This window comes from Calliopsis andreniformis, chromosome 4 (genome assembly GCF_051401765.1).
Source record: "Calliopsis andreniformis isolate RMS-2024a chromosome 4, iyCalAndr_principal, whole genome shotgun sequence".
NCBI lineage: Eukaryota > Metazoa > Arthropoda > Insecta > Hymenoptera > Andrenidae > Calliopsis > Calliopsis andreniformis.
The window spans coordinates 13,431,272-13,451,098 of record NC_135065.1 but is presented as its reverse complement, the minus strand read 5'-3'; the positions used below and the strand labels follow the sequence as shown (position 1 = coordinate 13,451,098).

Below are 19,827 nucleotides of genomic sequence, written 5' to 3'. Positions count from 1 at the left end.
TTCTCGTTCTCAAACCTATCAAATCTGTAGCGACTATGTTCCAGAGAATTTAGGAACGTCTATTATTTCTCCGGAATGATGTATCCAAAAATCAAAATACCCTAAATAAGGGGACTTTAAAAGGTGGGGAATAAAAAACTTGAAATTTGAAAAATTTCAATATTACTGTGACGGTATTAACGAATTTAGACTGAATTAGAAGCAGATGTAACAGGAACATATCCAGGTCCCAAAATATGTAGGGTATGTGTTGCTCATTCTGGCTTATTTTACTTCATCCTGGAACTTATTAACCCTTTGCAGGCGGAACATTTTAATGTCAAATGGCTTTGAATTCGTATTTGTAGAAGGGGTTAAATATTCTTTGTAAAATTTTCTAATTTTTACCACATAGAATCCATGACCTACAAATGCAACTGCATGGATACCCCCCGATTTATTTTGCAGATAAAAAATTGCTGAAAAAAGAAAATATTTGATTTGAGAGATCATATGATGCAACAAGTCAGTTTCTCCTACTGGTCGGTTTTCAATGTTTCAAAGTCATTTGAATTTTTTTAAGATGATGCATGATTCGTTTATGTCGTAGCCTGTTGATGCATCGGAGAAATTTGTTGATTACTTTCTGCGACACTCTGTATGTCAACAGGCTCGCGGGGAGGAATAGTCAAATGCATCCGAACTTTTCCCCCTTTGTTTACGCGGGAATCTATTGATCATATTTGTTGTGGATCGTGTGACGCAAGGTGAGGACGCGATGTTGAATAATAGTGCTATAAATTTTCGTGTTGAAAATTGTTGTGATTCTATTGCGTCGCGCGCGTTATAGTTCTGTACGTTAAATCTGGGTTCTCTATATTCCAAAATGGTGGATCTGCCTGAAAAATAAAGGAATATAGCGTATATTAAAGGATTATTATGAAATTGATAGGAGAATCCTGACTTGAACACTACTGTCATTGTGTTCTGAGGGCTTACAAGCATGAAAATAAACAAACCCCATTAATTTCAGTGCCTGGTGCAGCAGAGTTATTAACAAAGTCCATTGTTTTGTTTTTGCAGAAAATATGAGAACCTCCAACTCAACAATACTGAGGAATAATAACAAAAGGAAATATCGTCAGTATTTGGAAAGGATATACAGAGAATTCAAGAGGCTCCTCCAAGAAATGTGGGAAGAGGATCCTCAGTTTGTTATAAATGAATTTAATTCACTGCCTGGTGTACGTATTGTTAATCTCCCAGGACGTAGGTCTACGCTGATGGAGATAGAGGAATGAATGCACTTAATATATTATAAGAGATTGTAAACAAATAGACTCTTGAAATGAGAGTGATAACATATATGTTTTGGAATATCAATTTTCAAGTTGCAATGCTAAAGTAATACACTTGACTATTGTATTTTTGTTAACTGTACAATTAAGAGAAAGAAATAATAATGAACGCACGCAAATATCAAGTACTTAACAATTGTTTCCATTTATTCTAATCCTTATACTCTTAATAATATTATACATATTTCGTAAGTCTTGGACTAAAACATTGACGGAGCATATTCGAATTAACAAAAAAGAGGCTGTAGATAACAAATAAATTCTTATTTCACAGATTTTTACAAAATTTGACAAATTTTTGCTAAAAGGGTACCGGGCCCTGATGATACGGCCCTTAAGGAAAGTTGCTAACGACAACTTCGCCATCTAGCGGCGATCCGCGAACTACGATTTTTCATTGCAGACGGTACCACCAAAGAATAAATATTTTAATGCTAAAAAAACAATTAACAGATCATTTTTTAATGAAAAACCGTTCGTAATCATGTAAACTGAGAAGGATAAACTCCAAATATAATAATAAATGCATAAACAATTGGATATTTAAAGAGAAACAATGAATTTATCCTTCTTTATTTATTTATAGCGTTATTTACTATTCTATCGGGAAACGCGCATTGTTTATAACTAACTCAGGTCACCTATTACCGTTCTGCATCATAATATTGCGAATTTATTGTTTGTTTAAAAATTTGATATAATTTTTACAAAGGGGCACCGGGCCCTGATGATACGGCCCTTAACGAAAGTTGCTAGCGACAACTTCGCCATCTAGCGGTGGCGCCCCAGAACTAAAAGTTTCAATTCAGTAGTAAATTTCGAACTTCGAATTTAGTTCTTGGGCACCACCGCTAGATGGCGAAGTTGTCGCTAGCAACTTTCGTTAAGGGCCGTATCATCAGGGCCCGGTGCCCCTTTGTAAATATTATATCAAATGTTTAAACAAACAATAAATTCGCAATATTATGATGCAGAACGGTAATAGGTGACCTGAGTTAGTTATAAACAATGCGTATTTCCCTATAGAATAGTAAATAACGCTATAAATAAATAAAGAAGGATAAATTCATTGTTTCTCTTTAAATATCCAATTGTTTATGCATTTATTATCATATTTGGACTCTATTCTTCACAGTTTACATGATTACGAGCGGTTTTTCATTAAAAAATGATCTGTTAATTACTTTTTTTAGTACAGATGTATTTATTTTTTGAGGGTACTGTTTTCAATATTACGGTCCTGAATGGAAATCGTAGTTCGCGGTCCGCCGCTAGATGGCGAAGTTGTCGTTAGCAACTTTTCTTAAGGGCCGTATCATCAGGGCCCGGTGCCCCCTGAAATTAAATTTCTGCAATTATAATATTAATCACTCTAAATTTAGTTAACTATCATGCAAAAGTGTTCAGATTAGTCTATTACAGGAGCAGAAGGTACCAATTATATAAAGAAATGTCAATTTAATAAATAAACACGGTTTTTATTTATGACGATATCAATACATAAATGCCACATACCTGGATGGCACCATGCCAGTGCAAGGTTTAAAGACAAAACGTGTGCGTGTGTCATCAGGAATAACCTCTAAAAACGAACATTTAAACAACGAAAGTTTATAAAACTAAACATTATTTAAATTACCATTCTTTTTAAATAAGTACTTTTAACTATCATCATGGTGAAGAAGAGAAAAGGTAGTTGCATTGCTCTGATATTTTGTTATTAATTTACTGTGTCCAGTGCTCAAAGTATGGTGTTCTTATTTTATTAATCTCTCATTATTTATTTACAGAATTCGAGCAAAGCAAGGAAGAACGCATGGTTATGACAATTGGAGAAATTATACAGGAACTCTTGAGAGCACATGAAGAGAACAGAGATGTTGATCTAAACAAATTAAAGACTCGAATAGCTTCTAAGTATGGCTTGGAAGCTTCTCCCAGACTAGTTGATATTATTGCAGCTGTACCTATTGATGCAAGGAATATACTGGTGCCAAAATTGAAAGCAAAACCTATTAGAACTGCTAGTGGAGTTAGTAATTTCAATAGTTAAGAAATTTCAGAGCAACTAACACATGTTCAACTGCATGTTTTTCAAATTGCAGTAAAAAACACATTCTATGGATAATTTGGTCTTTATAGATAGCTGTCGTGGCTGTCATGTGTAAACCACACAGATGTCCTCATATCAACATGACAGGAAATATTTGTGTCTATTGCCCTGGTGGACCTGATTCAGATTTTGAGTATTCAACACAATCTTACACTGGTTATGAACCTACATCTATGAGAGCCATTCGTGCAAGATATAATCCATTCTTGCAAACAAGACATCGTGTGGAGCAAGTAAAACCAACAATTTTCCAAATCCTTAGATAGTAATAAAATTTGATTACTTAATAACATTGAATCTTTTTACAGCTCAAACAACTGGGACACAGTGTAGATAAAATTGAGTTCATTGTCATGGGTGGTACCTTCATGTCTCTGCCAGAGGATTACAGAGATTATTTTATTCGTAACTTACATGATGCATTGTCTGGACATGTCAGCAGCAACGTTGATGAAGCTGTAAAATATTCTGAAAGAAGTAGAACAAAATGTATTGGAATTACCATAGAAACACGACCTGATTATTGTCTTAAAAAACATCTTTCGGATATGCTGCGCTATGGGTACATTATTTGTAGAATATTTTACAAAGAGGAATTTTATTTTTTGGCTCATTACTAACAAAAAAGATCTTGCTTTCAGGTGTACTCGTTTAGAAATTGGCGTACAATCCGTGTACGAAGATGTAGCACGAGATACTAACAGGGGGCACACGGTGCGTGCAGTGAGCGAGAGTTTTCAACTGTCTAAAGATGCTGGGTTCAAAGTAATAGCACATATGATGCCGGATTTGCCAAACGTGGACATCGAGAGAGATGTTAATCAATTCATTGTAAGTTGTAATTTTTGTACTCCTTTTCCTTTCCCTTTCAAAATGTAATTAACAATTTATACGCTCTAGGAATTTTTTGAAAACCCAGCTTTTAGAGCAGATGGATTGAAAATTTATCCCACATTAGTTATACGCGGTACAGGTTTGTACGAGCTATGGAAAACTGGGAGGTACAAAAGTTATCCACCAAGCGTTTTGGTGGATCTCATAGCTCGTATTTTGGCTTTAATTCCCCCCTGGACGCGAGTGTATCGCGTGCAAAGAGATATACCTATGCCTCTAGTCAGGTAATATTAATTAGCCATTTATTTTTCCTGTGTTAACAATATTTTACTATACCCCTAACAATTATCAACATGCAGTTCAGGTGTAGAACATGGTAATTTGCGTGAATTAGCTCTAGCAAGAATGAGGGATCTAGGAACACACTGTCGCGACGTGAGAACTCGAGAAGTAGGAATCCAGGAAATACATCACAAAGTACAGCCTTATGAAGTAGAATTAATACGTCGCGATTATGTTGCAAACGGAGGGTGGGAGACATTTTTATCATACGAAGATCCTACACAGGATATCTTAGTTGGCTTACTGAGATTGAGAAAATGCTCTAACGAAACCTTCAGGTAATTTTCTAGATATCGAAAAAAGTATACAAGAAGAAAATGGTGGAATTAACCACTTGTACTTTGCAGGCCAGAACTGAAAGACAAATGTTCAATAGTGAGAGAACTTCATGTGTACGGCAGTGTTGTTCCTGTTAATGCTCGAGATCCAACTAAATTTCAGCATCAAGGTTTCGGCATGCTACTGATGGAAGAAGCTGAGAGGATTGCGAAGGAGGAACATGGGTCTCATAAAATTGCAGTAATATCAGGTCCAAAGGAAAACAAATTACATATATGCAAATTCTTTATTATATTACGTCTTGATAATAATCATAATACTTTCTTTAGGTGTTGGGACACGTAACTATTACAGAAAAATGGGCTACGAATTAGACGGCCCCTACATGTCCAAAATGCTAGTAGACTGCAAATAAATGTGTATTATATTTGTACAGTGAAGACATAAGCGTAATTATTTTTTTGACCTTTATTAAAAGCAATCATAGTACATATGTATTATATAAAATGATATATAAAGATAGTTCAGACATCCTTTAGTTTACATCCTTTACTCATGATACTCAACTCTCAGTAGCTACTAAAAATATTTTACTACTATTCTACAGTAAAAGAAAATCCAAAATATTTGAAATTGTACAGAAATGCAAGAAACTGAATTTCACATTTTTGTTTTGTAGTTCCTCCCTTTCTTCATAGTTGAGCAGAACCATTATAAACTAATTTCTGCATTAAAATTTGAATATTTTATTTTCCCAAACAATCTTGACGATCCTCAAGAGAGAAACGCCATGAGATCCCCCACTTCTTCTCGCGCCACCTGCTGACAGCGGTCAGAGAGAGTAAACAAAAGCGAGTCTCGCATTCGTGACACTGCTGTCGATCGGTGAACGTCGTTTAGAGTGGTCAGAACGGTTCGCGGTTTTTGTAATGTGCGTTGCTTCGAATTTGTCTCGATCGCGACCGCGCAATTCGGCAGGAACGAATTATTGCGTGTTTGTCGACGACTACGGCGTTCGAGCGAGCAGAACGAGGATGTCTATCAAGGAATGGATCGGTGAACGTTAGAGGCGAGGACATTTTGGACGAATCTCGACAGGCGGATCCTAAAGGGGAAGGCTGCGAATTATCCTGGCGCCAAATCGCGAAAAGGTGAGTGAATCCCACGATATTCCAAATATTAATTCAAATATAGGTTAGGTTTAGCTCGGCACTGTGCTACAAATTTGTTGCCTACAGCTCTGAGATTGCTCCTTTACTGGATGATCCTTTACAATTTTCCTGTAATGAATATGCATTATAAATACTGTACATGGGATGTATTGATAGTAGTACATTCAATACAATTATTTTCTAATTTCGTTGTCAATTTTCGTAGTTTTGTGAAAAATCCATTGTTCTATCTAGTATTCTAGTTTCTCGAGATGTACATGTATACTAGGAGGTCATTATTTACATGAAGGATGTGCTAGTAAAAATTGTTTCATGTGAAGAATGTATAGATAGATTTTCTTGAAAAGTTGAGTGTTATTTACTTAGTATGCTCGGTAAAGTTTCGCCGAGCAGAACGTAGTGTTATGTAAACAAAAAGGGAAACTCCGACATTCGCGATTGCGATAGGCGTCGTGATCCTGCGTCGTGGACTTGAACGTATTTCTGACAGTTTCCTTGTTTCGTCACTCGTTATTTGCGCGAAGAAAGTTTTCGTTGTTGCCATAAAAAATGACTGCCTCTGTGAACAGGGACGTTATTGACGTTTAGTACAGAAAAGGTTCGCGTACTATAGAGCTGTATGAGCTCTAAAATTTGAAGCCCTGAAAACATTGACCTTCACCTTGCGCTTAGTACCGAGTTATCTATATAAATGAAACAATCCATGCGACGTTTTTAAATAATTGATAGCTTGATTGTATTTCATTGAGTCATCAAAGTTCTACACTCGGCAGCTTGTTTTGTTTTGTTGCACTTTATCAGCTGAAAAGATGCTATCTTTCGCACGCGAAATCTGAACCCGCTGAGCTTGACATGATATACAGGCAATGATATAAAGCTGAAGCAGTTTGGTAATATGTTTCTACCTTCAAATTATTTAAACTGGAGCCTCGGATTTCTCAGAAAAAGATTGTTTTATTTGCAAAGTTCCGTCATCGTTCAAAACGAAGGATAACTTGACGTGATTTTTACGGTTTCACTTCGTTGACTGGTATAATTATCTGTGAATAAAAAACGATTCACAAGAAAAGCTACCGTAATTAATGTACCACTTCGCAATTACATCATTATTGCGGCATCATTGCCTTCAGAAAACTTTCTTATGGAAAACTTATACCTAGAAAAAATCCTTAAAAAATCTTGCACTTTGATTTAAATTCTGCTATGGCACCAAGATCCTTTTACTTCTCATTCTTCGCAATCAACCATAAATAATTAATTCCTATAATAAAAAATTAGATCAGTGTCCAATTACACGAGGAAATGAGTCAATTACGTAACCCTAATTATCGCTTAGAATTTACAATTAACTTGGTACGTTTAGCTTGCAAATACGAAGACGAGAATCTGTGTTTACACCCACGCATGATTATCACTATAATAAGTGACCTCTCCCACAGTGTTCTGTGTAGGTATCGTCCACACTTTTGTCACAGATTTCTAGTAGATCCGAGGCTGATTAATCGAGGTCCTTCTGTACATACAAATACACAGAATGACTCAGTACATATCTCTCAAGCATTTGGCTCGCTACTGACGGATATATTCACAAAGTGGCCGCGAGTCATGAATTCGTCCACGACCGGCCAATTGGACGACTCGCGATCTATAGTAAATATCCGGCTACTATTATTAAGTTTGTCCTTAACGATCGTTACGGGTATCGTCTCTCGCAACCATTAGCTCCCGTCGTACGAATGGCACCGGAGCCGTTTCGCGGACCTCGCGAACTTTTATCGACTCGTGATCTTGTGACTGTGTGCTTGCGTCACTCGTGTTAAGTGCCTCCAGGATACTCTCGAAAGTCCGCCAGGAACAGCCCGTGTACTCGTTGCTGATCCTGCGGAAATACCCTATCACAAGATACCTGGGTAAGCAGTGGAAATATATGTACGTTCTCATGGTGCGCGTAGCCTCTGACTGGTAAGATCCTTGTCGAGATAATTAGTGAGATGAAAACTTTGTTGCGGTCGGAATTGTATAATGAATTATAGATTATATCTGATAATAACGGTACCAGCTGATATGGATATGAGAAAAATGTAATTCCAGAGGAAATTCTTAGTAGTTGTCTTGAATTTTGTAGAGGCGTTCTATATGGTCACAGGAAACAAAATAAAGACCTGAAAATACATTTTTTGCTAGAAAGAATTTTCGGTCAAATATAAGCATTTTTCGATATCCTTTTCCGGATGAATCGTCTCTGTCTCTATTCACAAATTAGTTAATAGCTCGCTAAATTTGTTCTGTAAAATTTCAACTGCCGGTTGCTTATCACAGGCTCCAATTATTGTCCATTACAGTTTTGCGAAAACGCGGCTCGTCCATCGATAAATGATGACACGTTGTCCAAGAGTCACTTATAGATGTGTCAAAGCAGGCGTCCCCGCATATTATCATGCCGCTGTTTATTCAAATAACATGTTCTACACACAACGACTCGTACGTGAAATTTGTATGAGTATCGTGCACGGTCGCCCACGCCGAGTCGGATAAAAGATCGATCTATCCATCACGATTTTAAAAGTGGAGCACCTTCGCGGCAATTACTTCCGAACGTGTTTGCTTGCGCTCACTATTAAGGACGCTCATATATTAGCCGAATGTATTTACACAGACAAGAGAGCACCGTCTTCCGTGATATAGGAAACCGAGAGATGGTTAAGCAAACCACATTTTTTGCGTAATATTCTCTAAAAAGAAGTATTTCATACTTAATGATTAATCATCTTAATAACGCAAGTAAGCAGCAGTTGGAATATAATTGCTGCAAAATTAGAATTGCAAAATTATGTGCCTGGGGAAGCGGCAGTTTCAAATGATCAACCAGTAAGCTGATTATTCGTATCCTGCTTCTTCTTTTACTTTTTCTAAAAGATCTTCTCAACGTTCTCCAGTTTCTATCTTTCCACAGCAAAGTAGCATGTTCCACCGTATTTAGAAGGAATGTTCTGTTGCACAGTTACACGCCGCGCCGCCCAGATAAGACGTTGTCATGTGCGACGAACACTGCCGGAAAGTGGGACACTTCTGGCTGACCATGAATTTCTTGCTTAAGCTTCACGGATTTACGTTTAAGCGTCGTATCGCGTTGCGTGAAAATCTGCATGGAATTAATTGGGAATTAACCCGAACGCTCGCTGACTGTCATCTGAGAATAGACTCTGAAATCTGGACAAATTTTAGAAATACAAAATCTTTCTGCAACTTAATCATTGACGTAGTTTTTTCATTTTTTGGAGGAGGCGCCTTTGAGAACCACTGTACCAAGCAAATCTAAAGATCGATGGACGCTGTCCAATTGCTCGACACAAATCGATAGCCATCGATACAGCAGTGAAACTCAATTCCGTGACGAAATTGGAACGTCATATTGATTGTTCGTTGTGCAAAGTTATCGATACTTCGCCGTGTATGTTGCACGCATAGAGCAATCGCATAGAGCCGTTGATAGGTAGCAAACTGTAATGCTTGATTATATGGCATTGAAATTCCTCGAAAATATCGCCTCATATTTTCAGAATCACTGAATTCCTCCTTTCTCGACAAAGTATCGTTTTGACGTCACAGAGAAGTTCCATCGTTCATATTGGACATAAGCTGTCTCCTCAGGTTCCTGAAAAACGTCCAGAAAGTCGTTAATATCCGCCCACTCATTCTCTGGGACATATTTTTCGGTGAGCAAAGATATTCGATTATCGAAAACTCGAGGAATATTGTCGTCCACCAAAATGTAAGGAGCAACAAGCTTTATCGCGACAGGGATCTATGGTATATGCGACAAGATGAGGGCATTTTCCAGAAGATGCTTCCAACCAGCGCGTAGGAGCATGTAATCTCGCGCGACATATTTTAATCGCTATGAATTAACGCGTCGGGTGCTAGTATGCAGACGATAAATTGCGCGGGCGGGCGTGCTTATGTACCTCGTAAAAAATTATTTAATAAAAGCGACGTGAAAGTATGCCGCCGTTAATTCTCCTAAAACGGGTGAAAATGCTGCGAAATTAGTTGTGAGGTTCTTAGACTTTTTTAAAGAACCCTCTTGAGGCGTTCAGAAATCTTTGACAGCATGTTTTATTAATGAACTGATTGCTTTAAAAAATCAAAACTGTGTTTTATGTTTTCAGTGGGAGTCTAGTTCCTTCATTAATCTACATTTTTTACTTGTTGAAAAAGTAAAAAAATATGCAGAGCATACAGTCCTGTAGTATGTAGAATATTTTTTCAGTTGCATAAATTCGCGATATGAGTGTTGCGTTACTTGCACACGAGTTACAATTTTTACATAATTATATTATGAGTACTACTAATAAATAGTTCTAGCTCTTAAACTAAAGGAAAGCACTATGTAATGCATATAAAAATGAATTAAAAATATATACTTTTTTTAAATCAAAATTACTACCCATATGGTAGTTTATCGTAGCACATAAAGTGTTAATCATAGCGATGACTTATCGAGGCTGTTCAGTATTGATATTTTCAATGTTCCAAGAAGGTGGTTCCTCGAGAAAAATATGAAACGTGCCAAAACGACTCGCGGTCGCTGCTTCTTCGTGCAGTGAAGTTTCCCTCGTATCGACATTCGTTGTGCACGTGCACTGGTTACGTAACGGGCACGATGCACTCACCTATCCACGTACATGATTCTATTTTCGGCAGGGATGCGTTTCTTGTTGTCAGGCTGATCGACGAGTATCGTATGAGCCGGGGAACAATAGTTATTCCCCGACTGAAACGTAGCCAATCGATTTATATGTTCGAACGCATTTGAAACCGCCATCTCCAGACTCAGAGGTGTGAAATAGCAAGCGCCCTCCTGTCTTGTTGAACTTCTACCTCGAGCCAAACGTGAAAAATTCATAAATGATGAAATTTAAAATCGAAAATTTACTACTAAGTATGTAATTAATTTTAGTACCTTTTAAAAGAAAGAACATCTTAAATCTCGCAAGGCGGGAAAGTATTTGAATTTAAAGTAACGACTAGAAATCAGTAACACAGAATTAAATATTACATAAAACATTTCCTTACATTATTCCAAACAGACTTTTTAATTTCAGCGCGTGCCAGTAATTCCGATGAGTCATCGAATCCAAATTATAAACCGCAAACTTTCCAATCTGAAAATAAGATTGTTAATAAACTGAATGACTTTGGCAGACGTTCAACAAGCAAACGTGTTTTCCGACTCTATTCTTTGTTTTAATCTGAAACGACGGGCCTGACATTTGTTCCATAACTCGAAGGACACTTCTCGGAAACGTACGTCCGCATGGTCAATTGCACAGTTGACTCTTGGCCCTTGTCGTATTCTGTGCGTCGCATGCTGTAGTAGCCTCGCTAATAAGACCACGAGGAGGCAGTTAGAATTACCGATTACGTGTTCGTTGTTACGTCTCGGGATCGCTGTATTTCGAATTCGATCTCCGTCGAACATTCATGGAAGAACATCCATCCTTCGAAAAGTTCCCTGCAACGAATTGCGAACGCTCGTGGCATACGAATCTCGTTACGAGTATCGCTTGTACAGTGCTTCTTCGTTAGAAACTTGCCTTTGAGGTCAACTCGTTCACTGATAACTCAAAGATGTTTTACTCTAATTAATCTTAGAACATACTGAATATACCAGCAACGAGCTTATAACGAGGCAACACTGTACTCTGCGGTTCTTCGAGCAATTATGACCCGAAACGTGACACTAATATCGTAGAGGTATAGGATACTCCCATCGCAATCTCGTCGACCATAATCGACCAATAAACTTCTCGTATTACCGAGTCGGTTAGACATTTTTTTTTTCGTAGCGTTTTGCCCCATCTGGTTCTCGCGGTTAGACGTTGCTGGAACGACACTGTTTCTGCGTTATTAACCCTCTTCTTTCGCCGCGTCCTCGTTCGAAGCCGACCAAGTACCGACGAGTGCCGTCTCCTAACGCCGAGCACTCGACGCGCATCTTAACGCGCGGACAAGTCGTGGAGAAGAAGAGACACAGAAAACGTGTTTGGTTGGCGCAACGTGTCCACCATGTTTACCACGCGTCAGGCTTCTTATCGTCGTTAATTGCTGTTAATCCTCGGTCCTGCTGCTTACGATAATAGGAAAGTCATGGGAACGTCACTTTTTCCCCTCCACACCCATTAAAGTCGATTCCTGCATCAAAAGGGAAACGAATGATAGACATTGAAGGGTAGCACAATACTTAGTTTGAAGGCTACTACTTGAAGAGAGGGCAAAAGTAATACCTGGTTCAGAGAAGTCTTTAATCAATGCATTGATTCAAGCTACAAAATACTACAGTATATAAAATACCCTGTGTGAAGCAAGTACAGTGCTCCAACAGTGGCAATCTTAGCTACAAAGAAAGTAATCTAGCCTTCCTCGCCACAGACTGAAGACATGATTCAATTTCATGACTCTGCAGAAAGTTCTTTACTCTATGCAAACAATGTCTGAGTTTTTATCGCGTGTCTCCAACGAATTATCCAAATTTGATCAGGCATAAGAGCCGGAAGTCAGAGGTGAAACGATGATCCTCTGTCGTTGACCGAAACGAGATCCCCATGCAATTATTGTGGAATGGCAATAGGGAAACGAAATGAAAGGAGCTCTTTTTCATGGTTCATTGGCACGCGCTGCACTCTTGTTGCATTCCACGGCAGAACAGCCCCGGATACTGTTACTGTTGCTGCACGGGCTAAATTATTCTGCCCTAGGTTGATAGGCCTTGCACAATCCCAGTATCTGCCACAATTACATTTTTCTCGGTCCGTTTGCTGTCCATTGATCGCGTTCAGCTACATACGGAGCGACTTCCTGCAGCTATTTATTTGAACGATTGGGATCGATTAATCGAAAGCTCTGTGAACAGAGTCTAAACAAGTTCTTTTACCAATTGCATCGTGCATACATTAATGGAGGGGCGTTTGAGGACTGCAGCGTTAATTTTAGCTCGAAAGTGTCCAGGAAAGGTTACCCGACGGTATTTTATGCCTCAACGAGCCGATCTTATCTCGAACTGCAATTTAATATTTTAATCGTCTCTGTATCTTGAGCACACATTTTCATAAGCATGATCGGAGATAAAATTTTGCAAGTTTTAGCTGTCTAGTTAGAAGTTTGATCCCTCATAACTCTGCTATGTTGAAGTTGACTTTGTTTATTTAGAAAATATTTCGAGGTGTAGCTCCTGTAAAAAAGTTCAAGATTATTTATTTGAGCAGCGTTTATCGCCCGAAACCAGTTATCCCGCATGAAATGGCAAAGTGGTCGACTTAAAAAAAGGTGGAATTCAAACGTTCCACTTTGTTCCCGTTCGATCCGATCAGTGTTAATGAAAAATAACAGTTTGATCGTTTGGAACCGGTTCCCCGACAGTTGCGTCACCGATCGTGTAGCCAGAAGTATCCGTGCCGCATGGACGCAGAGCGATTTTCATTCTGGATAATCGCGACAGTAATTATCGCGTGTGCCGATGCACTTGCACCGCAACGAAGGCCTTCGAATCCTCCTCCCACCACAGGTGTCGGAAACATTTTCACGGCCAACAGTCTGCTTGTTAAACTCCAATTACAATCGATCACGTAAGAATTAGCTGCGAGAGTTGACAATCGTTCCCTGATTAAGCCACTAGACGCCCTTTCGTTCTTAGCGAGTGCTCCCTTCGATTCAACGCTCTCCAAATATGTCTTCCTTTTAGTTCTCAGTTCTTTCAATAAATTTTCAAGCACTGTCGATAGCTGTAACAAAACCACTTGTTGTTATTATGAATAAACGAGAGTCTCTAGCTGGCTAGATTCTAGTTTGATCTTTGAAACCCAGTAATATCGTAAAAACGTATTAAAACCTATATTCAGCGGCACGCGAGAACAGAATGCATGAAAAATTGAGGCATATGCATCTCCTACGTTCTATATCAATGCATCAATAAGAAGTAAAGGTACCGAAATAACGCGTAGAGCGGACACCACCGGATAAACGCATCTAAAAATACAAAATAATCGTTTGTCTACTGGATGCCTCGTGTTTTTGCCAATTCACAATCCTTCGGGACTTAGACTATACGAACAGAGGTAATTTACAGGTGTTTTCGCTCAGGTCATAGCATTTTGGCCGAACTGTTTCTTGAGCTGTCAGAATAAAATAGTTGAAGCGATGCTAGCGATCATGCTTAGAGACATCATCGTTCAAACAGATACTGACACATTTTCAAAGGGGAACGATTCATTTGACTTGCAAATGAACCCGATAGAATTCGCGTAGAATAAGAAATAGTCGCTACTTCCCCATGAATCGCTAGAGTTTGCGTTTTTAAGTTTCCCGCCATCTCCAAGATGGTATCTATTGATCTGAAAATGAGCATTTTCCTTTCATATGGATAATGAAGTCGATTGGTATACTATGAAGCGACGATATCTGTTTTCAATTTTTTTAATGACAACTTAGACTACCATGGGCACAAGTGGAATACATGATTGATTAGACAGAGAGTACACTTCATCCGTCTCAATCGAGGCTAAATTATTTCCCCTTCGTAGGAGTTTAATATTACCTGAATAAAAACAACCTATTAGGAAAATTTTCAGTCTTCCTTGGCACGACGTTGATAGAATTCCATTAGGAACAAACAGTCTTGTTTACGGAAGCAGGTTGCAATAAATAATATTCCCAAGTTCTACTTTGTTGTTTACAGGAGTTTCGCAAGGGTTGTTTACAGCGACGTCACCTAAAAATCAGGGGAATTTTCTAAGTTTATATATTGTCTTATTAACAAGAGAAGCGTACAGCGTGTTGAAAGCTTCCAATTGAACGCTCTCATTTTACTTGCAAATTTGTTAATTGTGAGATGGAGCAGGAATATTATAAAGTGTAGCAAGCGTGCAAGTACGCGATGTTGGTGTGCAAATCGAAACGAGAAACTCGAAGGAGTCACGTAGAGTTAGTGTGTCGGCGGCACGTTATCGCGAAGCGAAAAGCTGCGATCGGTTCGCACGAAATTGTTCTGCAGGAATGCTTTATAATCATTGGCGCAGCGGTAATTGTTTATTGCACTACGTGACCGAGATATTCGACACGTTTCCCAGGGATTTAATGTCAGTTAAGCTGCACGAAAACAAGAGCGAAATTTTCCAATGTCGTGCTTTTCCTTCAGTTCTCTGACAATTATTTTTATTTTACCAGCTCGAATGCGGGTATGCACGTAAGAGATCTTTTCCACGAAGCGCAATCGTACATGCTGAAAGAAAGCGAGGAAAACTTTCTTAGAATGAAATCATTAACGAAATTTTCGAGCGTATCGTATTGTGTGAAAATGAACTTCATCCATATTTATTGCAGACTAAGGCTGCAATTATTTCCTTATAACTTCCTGCACAGATAAACTGTGAAAGTTTCGATAATCGTAATGCAGGAGGATACTTACTCTACGTCTAGTATAATAAATCTGTGATCATTATTTTATAAAATAAACGCTGAATCTTTAAACGTCTTTCAACACTTAAGAGTTTTGCTGTTATTTAACCACGGTGAAAATAAGGATACGTAACCTTCGACTACTATAGCCAGTTAGTGTTATATAATCACTATTGTCATATGAAATCAGATTCTTAAATAAAAATTTAAGTTTGAGACGATTTCAGAATTCTCTGCTTGTCTCTAAAGATATCAATACTGCATCATATTTTAATCTTATTTAAAAAAACAGGTTATCAATTTACATCTCACAAGGTTATTTAACTTTGATATAAAAAAAAAAAAAAAACATTTGATAATTCCAATACTAGGGGAGATAATTTCGTGTCCCACTTCCAATGGCTACCCGTGCATGACCTTGATGATAATAAACGAAGGTCAAAAAATTAAGCACGTCATAGGAGGTAAACAATAAATGGCAATAATCGCCAGGAGAACCGATATCTCGATAACGATACAGAATGTTTGGCGGCAGAAGCCGCGCATGGTTACACCACTTGGGCAGCTTTTCGCGCGAGCGGTCTGACCAAAGCAGTGTTAGCTACCTGGAAGCACGCGACAACCAATCAAGAGAGGGGTCCATTCGTCTCTAGAGGCGTCGAGGCGCTCCGCGCCAGTCAGTCAGTCAGTCAATGTTTGTTCGCCCGTCGGTAAAGGTGTGCCTCCGGGTCTTCTCTTGCACTGAAAACATTGCGCTGTCTTCTCGGCTATAAGTAAAATTATTATCTACGATTTAACAAGTGCAGTATTTCCTATTTCAATTATTTTTGCAAATAGCAAGTGGTGCTAACCTTCATGTTTTTTCGAACGGCCAAAGATTACTGTGTTGGTGAATTTTGACCGATTTAATAATATAAGATCCCTCCGTGTTATTATCCACACTAAAGCCTTCAGAGTATAGACTTTACTAAGGTAGAATCGTTAAATTTATAAAAAATCTGTCTCACTGCAGATGTCGTGACAACTGAAACAGTATAATAGAAGTTGTAAGTGGACTATCGATGCAAGAATACATAGAAGGAAACGATCGTACCATTTTTCGAGACTCGATTCCAAAGAGGTTTCGCCTGAGTCGCGTGTTGTACACGAATCGGGTCAACTATTGTGGGCAGCCTTGAAGGTGGTCCCAAGTTCGGTCGAAAATAAATCATTTTCTGACCTAGCGTCAAGGTACTCCGACTTCGCGAGAAGTCTTCGCGTTTCGTAACAATTTCAGCCTAGTGATTCAAGCGACTCGAAGCGATTCCTACCGTAAACAATAAATTCGAGAAAGCACGATAGATAAATACGACTGACAGTTGGCAGATTTAATGTGAAACACGAGAAGCATAATAAAGTCGTCATTGAGGCGCACGATTTTGTCATTGTCGAGTTTTCGGTCAAATCGCGAAGGTGCGCCGGTTTCCCAGAAAAGTCGCGTGGCCGGAAGTGTCCGTGAAAACGTGCCAGAACTGAATTTTCGAAGAGGAAGGCCTCGCAGAATCGCAGCAGCAGCCTAGAGGTCGTGTCCGATTCTCCAGCCATCGATGGGATTGAATCGAACGACCATCAAAGGGCGGAAAAATGATCACCGTGCCGATATCCGCTTCCAGTCCTTACATGAAGGTTACGTCCTACAGCGATGCAAGCGCTATTGGCAAAAAACCAGGCGTGAGTAGATCGAGAAACCGTTCACATTCTAAATTTTTCGAGGTCGTTCGAGTACATAGATTTTCCACTTTTTTCCCCATTTAGGCCATTACGACAAGTTTAACAGTTGCATGGTAAATACTCTACTGCGTAGCGTTGAAATGATATATTAGGTATTTCTTCAATTGAATTTATAATCTGGTTTTTTTTGCACTTATTTGATTGAAATGTTGAGATCTACGAAGGAATGAGATTAGTATGTGTCAAATGTCACGAAATCTCCCGCGCATCTCTAATCACGCACCTAAGTGGGAACACGATGGAACAAGGACAACAACGAGATAAAGAACACGCTTAATTTCCTCTTTTTCCTTCGTTCGCTCCCCTCTTATTGTTCTTCTAGCAATCTAAACAATCTCCGTCGTTCCTCGCGTGACATTCGACCCATCGCTCGCTCTATTTCCCAAACAGTCTTGCCAACACAATTTAACACGCTCAGCTTCTCGCGCTCATCCTATCTGCATACACAAAATAGTCACATTTTTTATAATAATTACAAACTCATGTTCTCATAATATTTAAGACCTACCTATAATCGTTTTATCAAATTTTTATCGTAAAGAATCCATTCCGATAGGGGGGATTTACTTAGTTGCAACCGAGGATTACAAAAAATCGCTTCCAAACGGTATACTATCAATCACCGATGTCTCGACACACAATTCGTCTCACCGTCGTTCGACGCCACCGTATTTCATTATTCAGCCAGCTTATCGCAGATTATTTGCTTTACTTAAAGCAACGAGCGAGGTTCGCTGGCCCGGAGGCTGTTTTTCCCTTTCTTTTCGCTTCTTCCGTGGCAGGGTATAGGTTCGTGGAACGGGATGTACCCAGGAGCTAAATTTACAGCGACGAACGGGAAGGAATTTTAGCTCTCTGCCAGGCGACCGTTGACGGAGCGTGTTCCGATTATTTCGCGAAAACCACTCTGCTATCTTCCCTACTCTTTTACCAGAGTCCTTCAATAGATAGAGATAAGAGTTCTAGTTGAAATAATATCTAAATAAAAAGTATACATGACAGACATATAATTTGTTTAAAACAATTGTTTGTCAATCATTTAAGTAAAAAATACAAGTGCATACTCATTGTATGACCCGCGTATATAGTTAGACTGATCGACATTTCTGGGAAAACAAGAATACCGTTGCATTTTCACCTTTACCTTGTCTGTGGTGAAAGTTACATAAAGTACGAAATGCATCTGAATCGAGTTTCAAGCCGCGATTATCCTAGACGCGTCAAACCACTCAACGACATCGTGACGCTAAGCAGGATTAACTTCTGGCGGATGTTTGACGAAACTGTGCATGCAACTGCGTAACAGTTTGAATTCGCGTCTTTCCGTTGCAGAAACTAATAGGAAAGTTGCGGTTGACTCCTCAGTATTGTAGATAGTTCTCTTCCTCTCTTTTTGTAATCATATGTTGAAAGAAAATAAATGCTTCTCAAAGCCTTACTTCGTTCTATATTTTTCGATGTTCATTGAGGTTATAGTTGAGGATCACCTTTTTTCCTGTTATTGTTCTTTCGTTAAAAATGCTTTTCTTGTACGGATCATCTAGAGTATAAATAAACTGATGTATCAAGACTGCTCCCAGGTTGGTTTATAAAGGTGTCTCACAGAAAAGTAGCTTTTCTTTGTGAAAACTGAGGAAAGTGTGTGTAGATATTTTATAGACGGATCTTCTATGCACTGTAAAAAAGGTGATCTTCAAGTATGTAATCGTATTACCGAGATTACAGTTTTTGCAATAAAGTATTGATAATGAGACGTAACCGTTTCTCGTGTCGGTATCGCATTTCTTGCAGCGCATTCCTTCTTGTTTCGGGCTTAATGTTAATTCAGTCACGTAGATAGATACTCTGCATTCTTTCTCTTCCTCTTTTATTGTTTCTTTTTTACACACGTGTATATATAGGTATTGTGTGTTTCTTGGCTGCATCGCAGACAAGCTGTCGCACAGGCTGAGGTAGTTATCCGTCTCAAGGAAAATATTGAGATCGTTTATGTGGAAAAATGAAGGTAGATAAATCTGATTTATATAATAAAAGTAAACAAATTTCTGAATAACTTCGTCTTCATATTTCGTTCTAATTTTCACCGCTAAGAGGTCATGCGAGCTCCCTAGGGGATAAAAAATTGGATCTGGTTGCGAATCTATTTTACATTTTGTCTGCGACTGTACATGTTTCTATATAGAAGTACAGGGAATCTCGAATTTAGATAAAATTGGAGGGAAAGGCAAGCAAGGGTTACTCTTATCGAGAGACGTGTTTATTCTCATTAATTCTCAACAAATTAATTCAAGATACAAAATCTGTTGTTTCTTTTTTGAGGTTATGGCTGAAAAATATATTAGGAACGTGTCGTTTCTACCGATAAAGCGAGTACTTGAAATCGTGTGATCGTGGTATTTAAATAACACGAGTGAAAGCTCAGGTATTCGTGGAAGGATTAAAAGCGACAAGCTGTCTGCATATAATTAGACCACTTGGCTGCTGTGTACGTCTCTAGACGAAATCATCTAGAACATTTGTACTTCTA

General features: G+C 38.7%; 2 protein-coding genes and 5 long non-coding RNA genes across 16 annotated transcripts in view; 5 read left to right on the top strand and 2 right to left on the bottom strand.

Moving 5' to 3' along the window:
- Positions 1-68: 68 nt before the first annotated feature.
- On the top strand, positions 69-1,465 carry LOC143177770 (uncharacterized). 2 transcript variants are annotated; one of them, XR_013001650.1, is made up of 3 exons: positions 81-243; positions 650-746; positions 1,063-1,465. It is a non-coding gene; the product is annotated as an uncharacterized LOC143177770 (long non-coding RNA). The 2 variants fall into 2 exon arrangements; XR_013001651.1 differs by lacking the exon at positions 650-746 and having other exon boundaries at positions 69-243.
- A 1,427-nt stretch (positions 1,466-2,892) lies between these two features.
- Elp3 (elongator complex protein 3) lies at positions 2,893-5,345 on the top strand. 2 transcript variants are annotated; one of them, XM_076375909.1, is made up of 9 exons: positions 2,893-3,029; positions 3,128-3,369; positions 3,480-3,683; positions 3,759-4,012; positions 4,092-4,281; positions 4,351-4,568; positions 4,644-4,904; positions 4,974-5,155; positions 5,235-5,345. In XM_076375909.1, the coding sequence occupies exons 1-9, from the start codon at positions 3,011-3,013 to the stop codon at positions 5,318-5,320; spliced, it is 1,656 nt and encodes a 551-aa protein (XP_076232024.1). In that variant the 5' UTR covers positions 2,893-3,010; the 3' UTR covers positions 5,321-5,345. The 2 variants fall into 2 exon arrangements, with proteins under 2 accessions (XP_076232024.1, XP_076232025.1); XM_076375910.1 differs by lacking the exon at positions 2,893-3,029 and having other exon boundaries at positions 3,249-3,369; positions 3,443-3,683.
- A 576-nt stretch (positions 5,346-5,921) lies between these two features.
- Positions 5,922-19,827, top strand: part of Plx (PTB_TBC1D1_like and TBC domain-containing protein plx) — a 24,664-nt gene continuing 10,758 nt past the window's right edge. Inside the window, exons 1-2 of one of the 4 annotated variants that reach the window (XM_076375883.1) lie at positions 17,108-17,240; positions 17,325-17,353. In XM_076375883.1, the coding sequence (XP_076231998.1) occupies positions 17,117-17,240; positions 17,325-17,353 (153 nt within the window). In that variant the 5' untranslated portion in view covers positions 17,108-17,116. Of the gene's footprint in view, positions 6,057-7,856; positions 7,988-17,102; positions 17,241-17,324; positions 17,354-19,827 lie in introns of those variants that run through there. The other 3 variants (XM_076375887.1, XM_076375886.1, XM_076375885.1) reach the window with 3 other exon arrangements.
- Positions 6,064-7,732, bottom strand: LOC143177768 (uncharacterized). 5 transcript variants are annotated; one of them, XR_013001648.1, is made up of 4 exons: positions 7,480-7,730; positions 7,234-7,338; positions 6,440-7,117; positions 6,064-6,185 (listed from the first exon to the last, which is right to left on the bottom strand). It is a non-coding gene; the product is annotated as an uncharacterized LOC143177768 (long non-coding RNA). The 5 variants fall into 5 exon arrangements; XR_013001647.1 differs by having other exon boundaries at positions 6,440-6,636; positions 6,983-7,732; XR_013001644.1 differs by having other exon boundaries at positions 6,440-6,636; positions 6,739-7,731.
- On the bottom strand, positions 7,575-8,252 carry LOC143177769 (uncharacterized). The gene is made up of 2 exons (XR_013001649.1): positions 7,667-8,252; positions 7,575-7,590 (listed from the first exon to the last, which is right to left on the bottom strand). It is a non-coding gene; the product is annotated as an uncharacterized LOC143177769 (long non-coding RNA).
- On the top strand, positions 9,084-9,747 carry LOC143177767 (uncharacterized). The gene is made up of 2 exons (XR_013001643.1): positions 9,084-9,570; positions 9,638-9,747. It is a non-coding gene; the product is annotated as an uncharacterized LOC143177767 (long non-coding RNA).
- On the top strand, positions 17,339-18,732 carry LOC143177771 (uncharacterized). The gene is made up of 2 exons (XR_013001652.1): positions 17,339-17,392; positions 17,857-18,732. It is a non-coding gene; the product is annotated as an uncharacterized LOC143177771 (long non-coding RNA).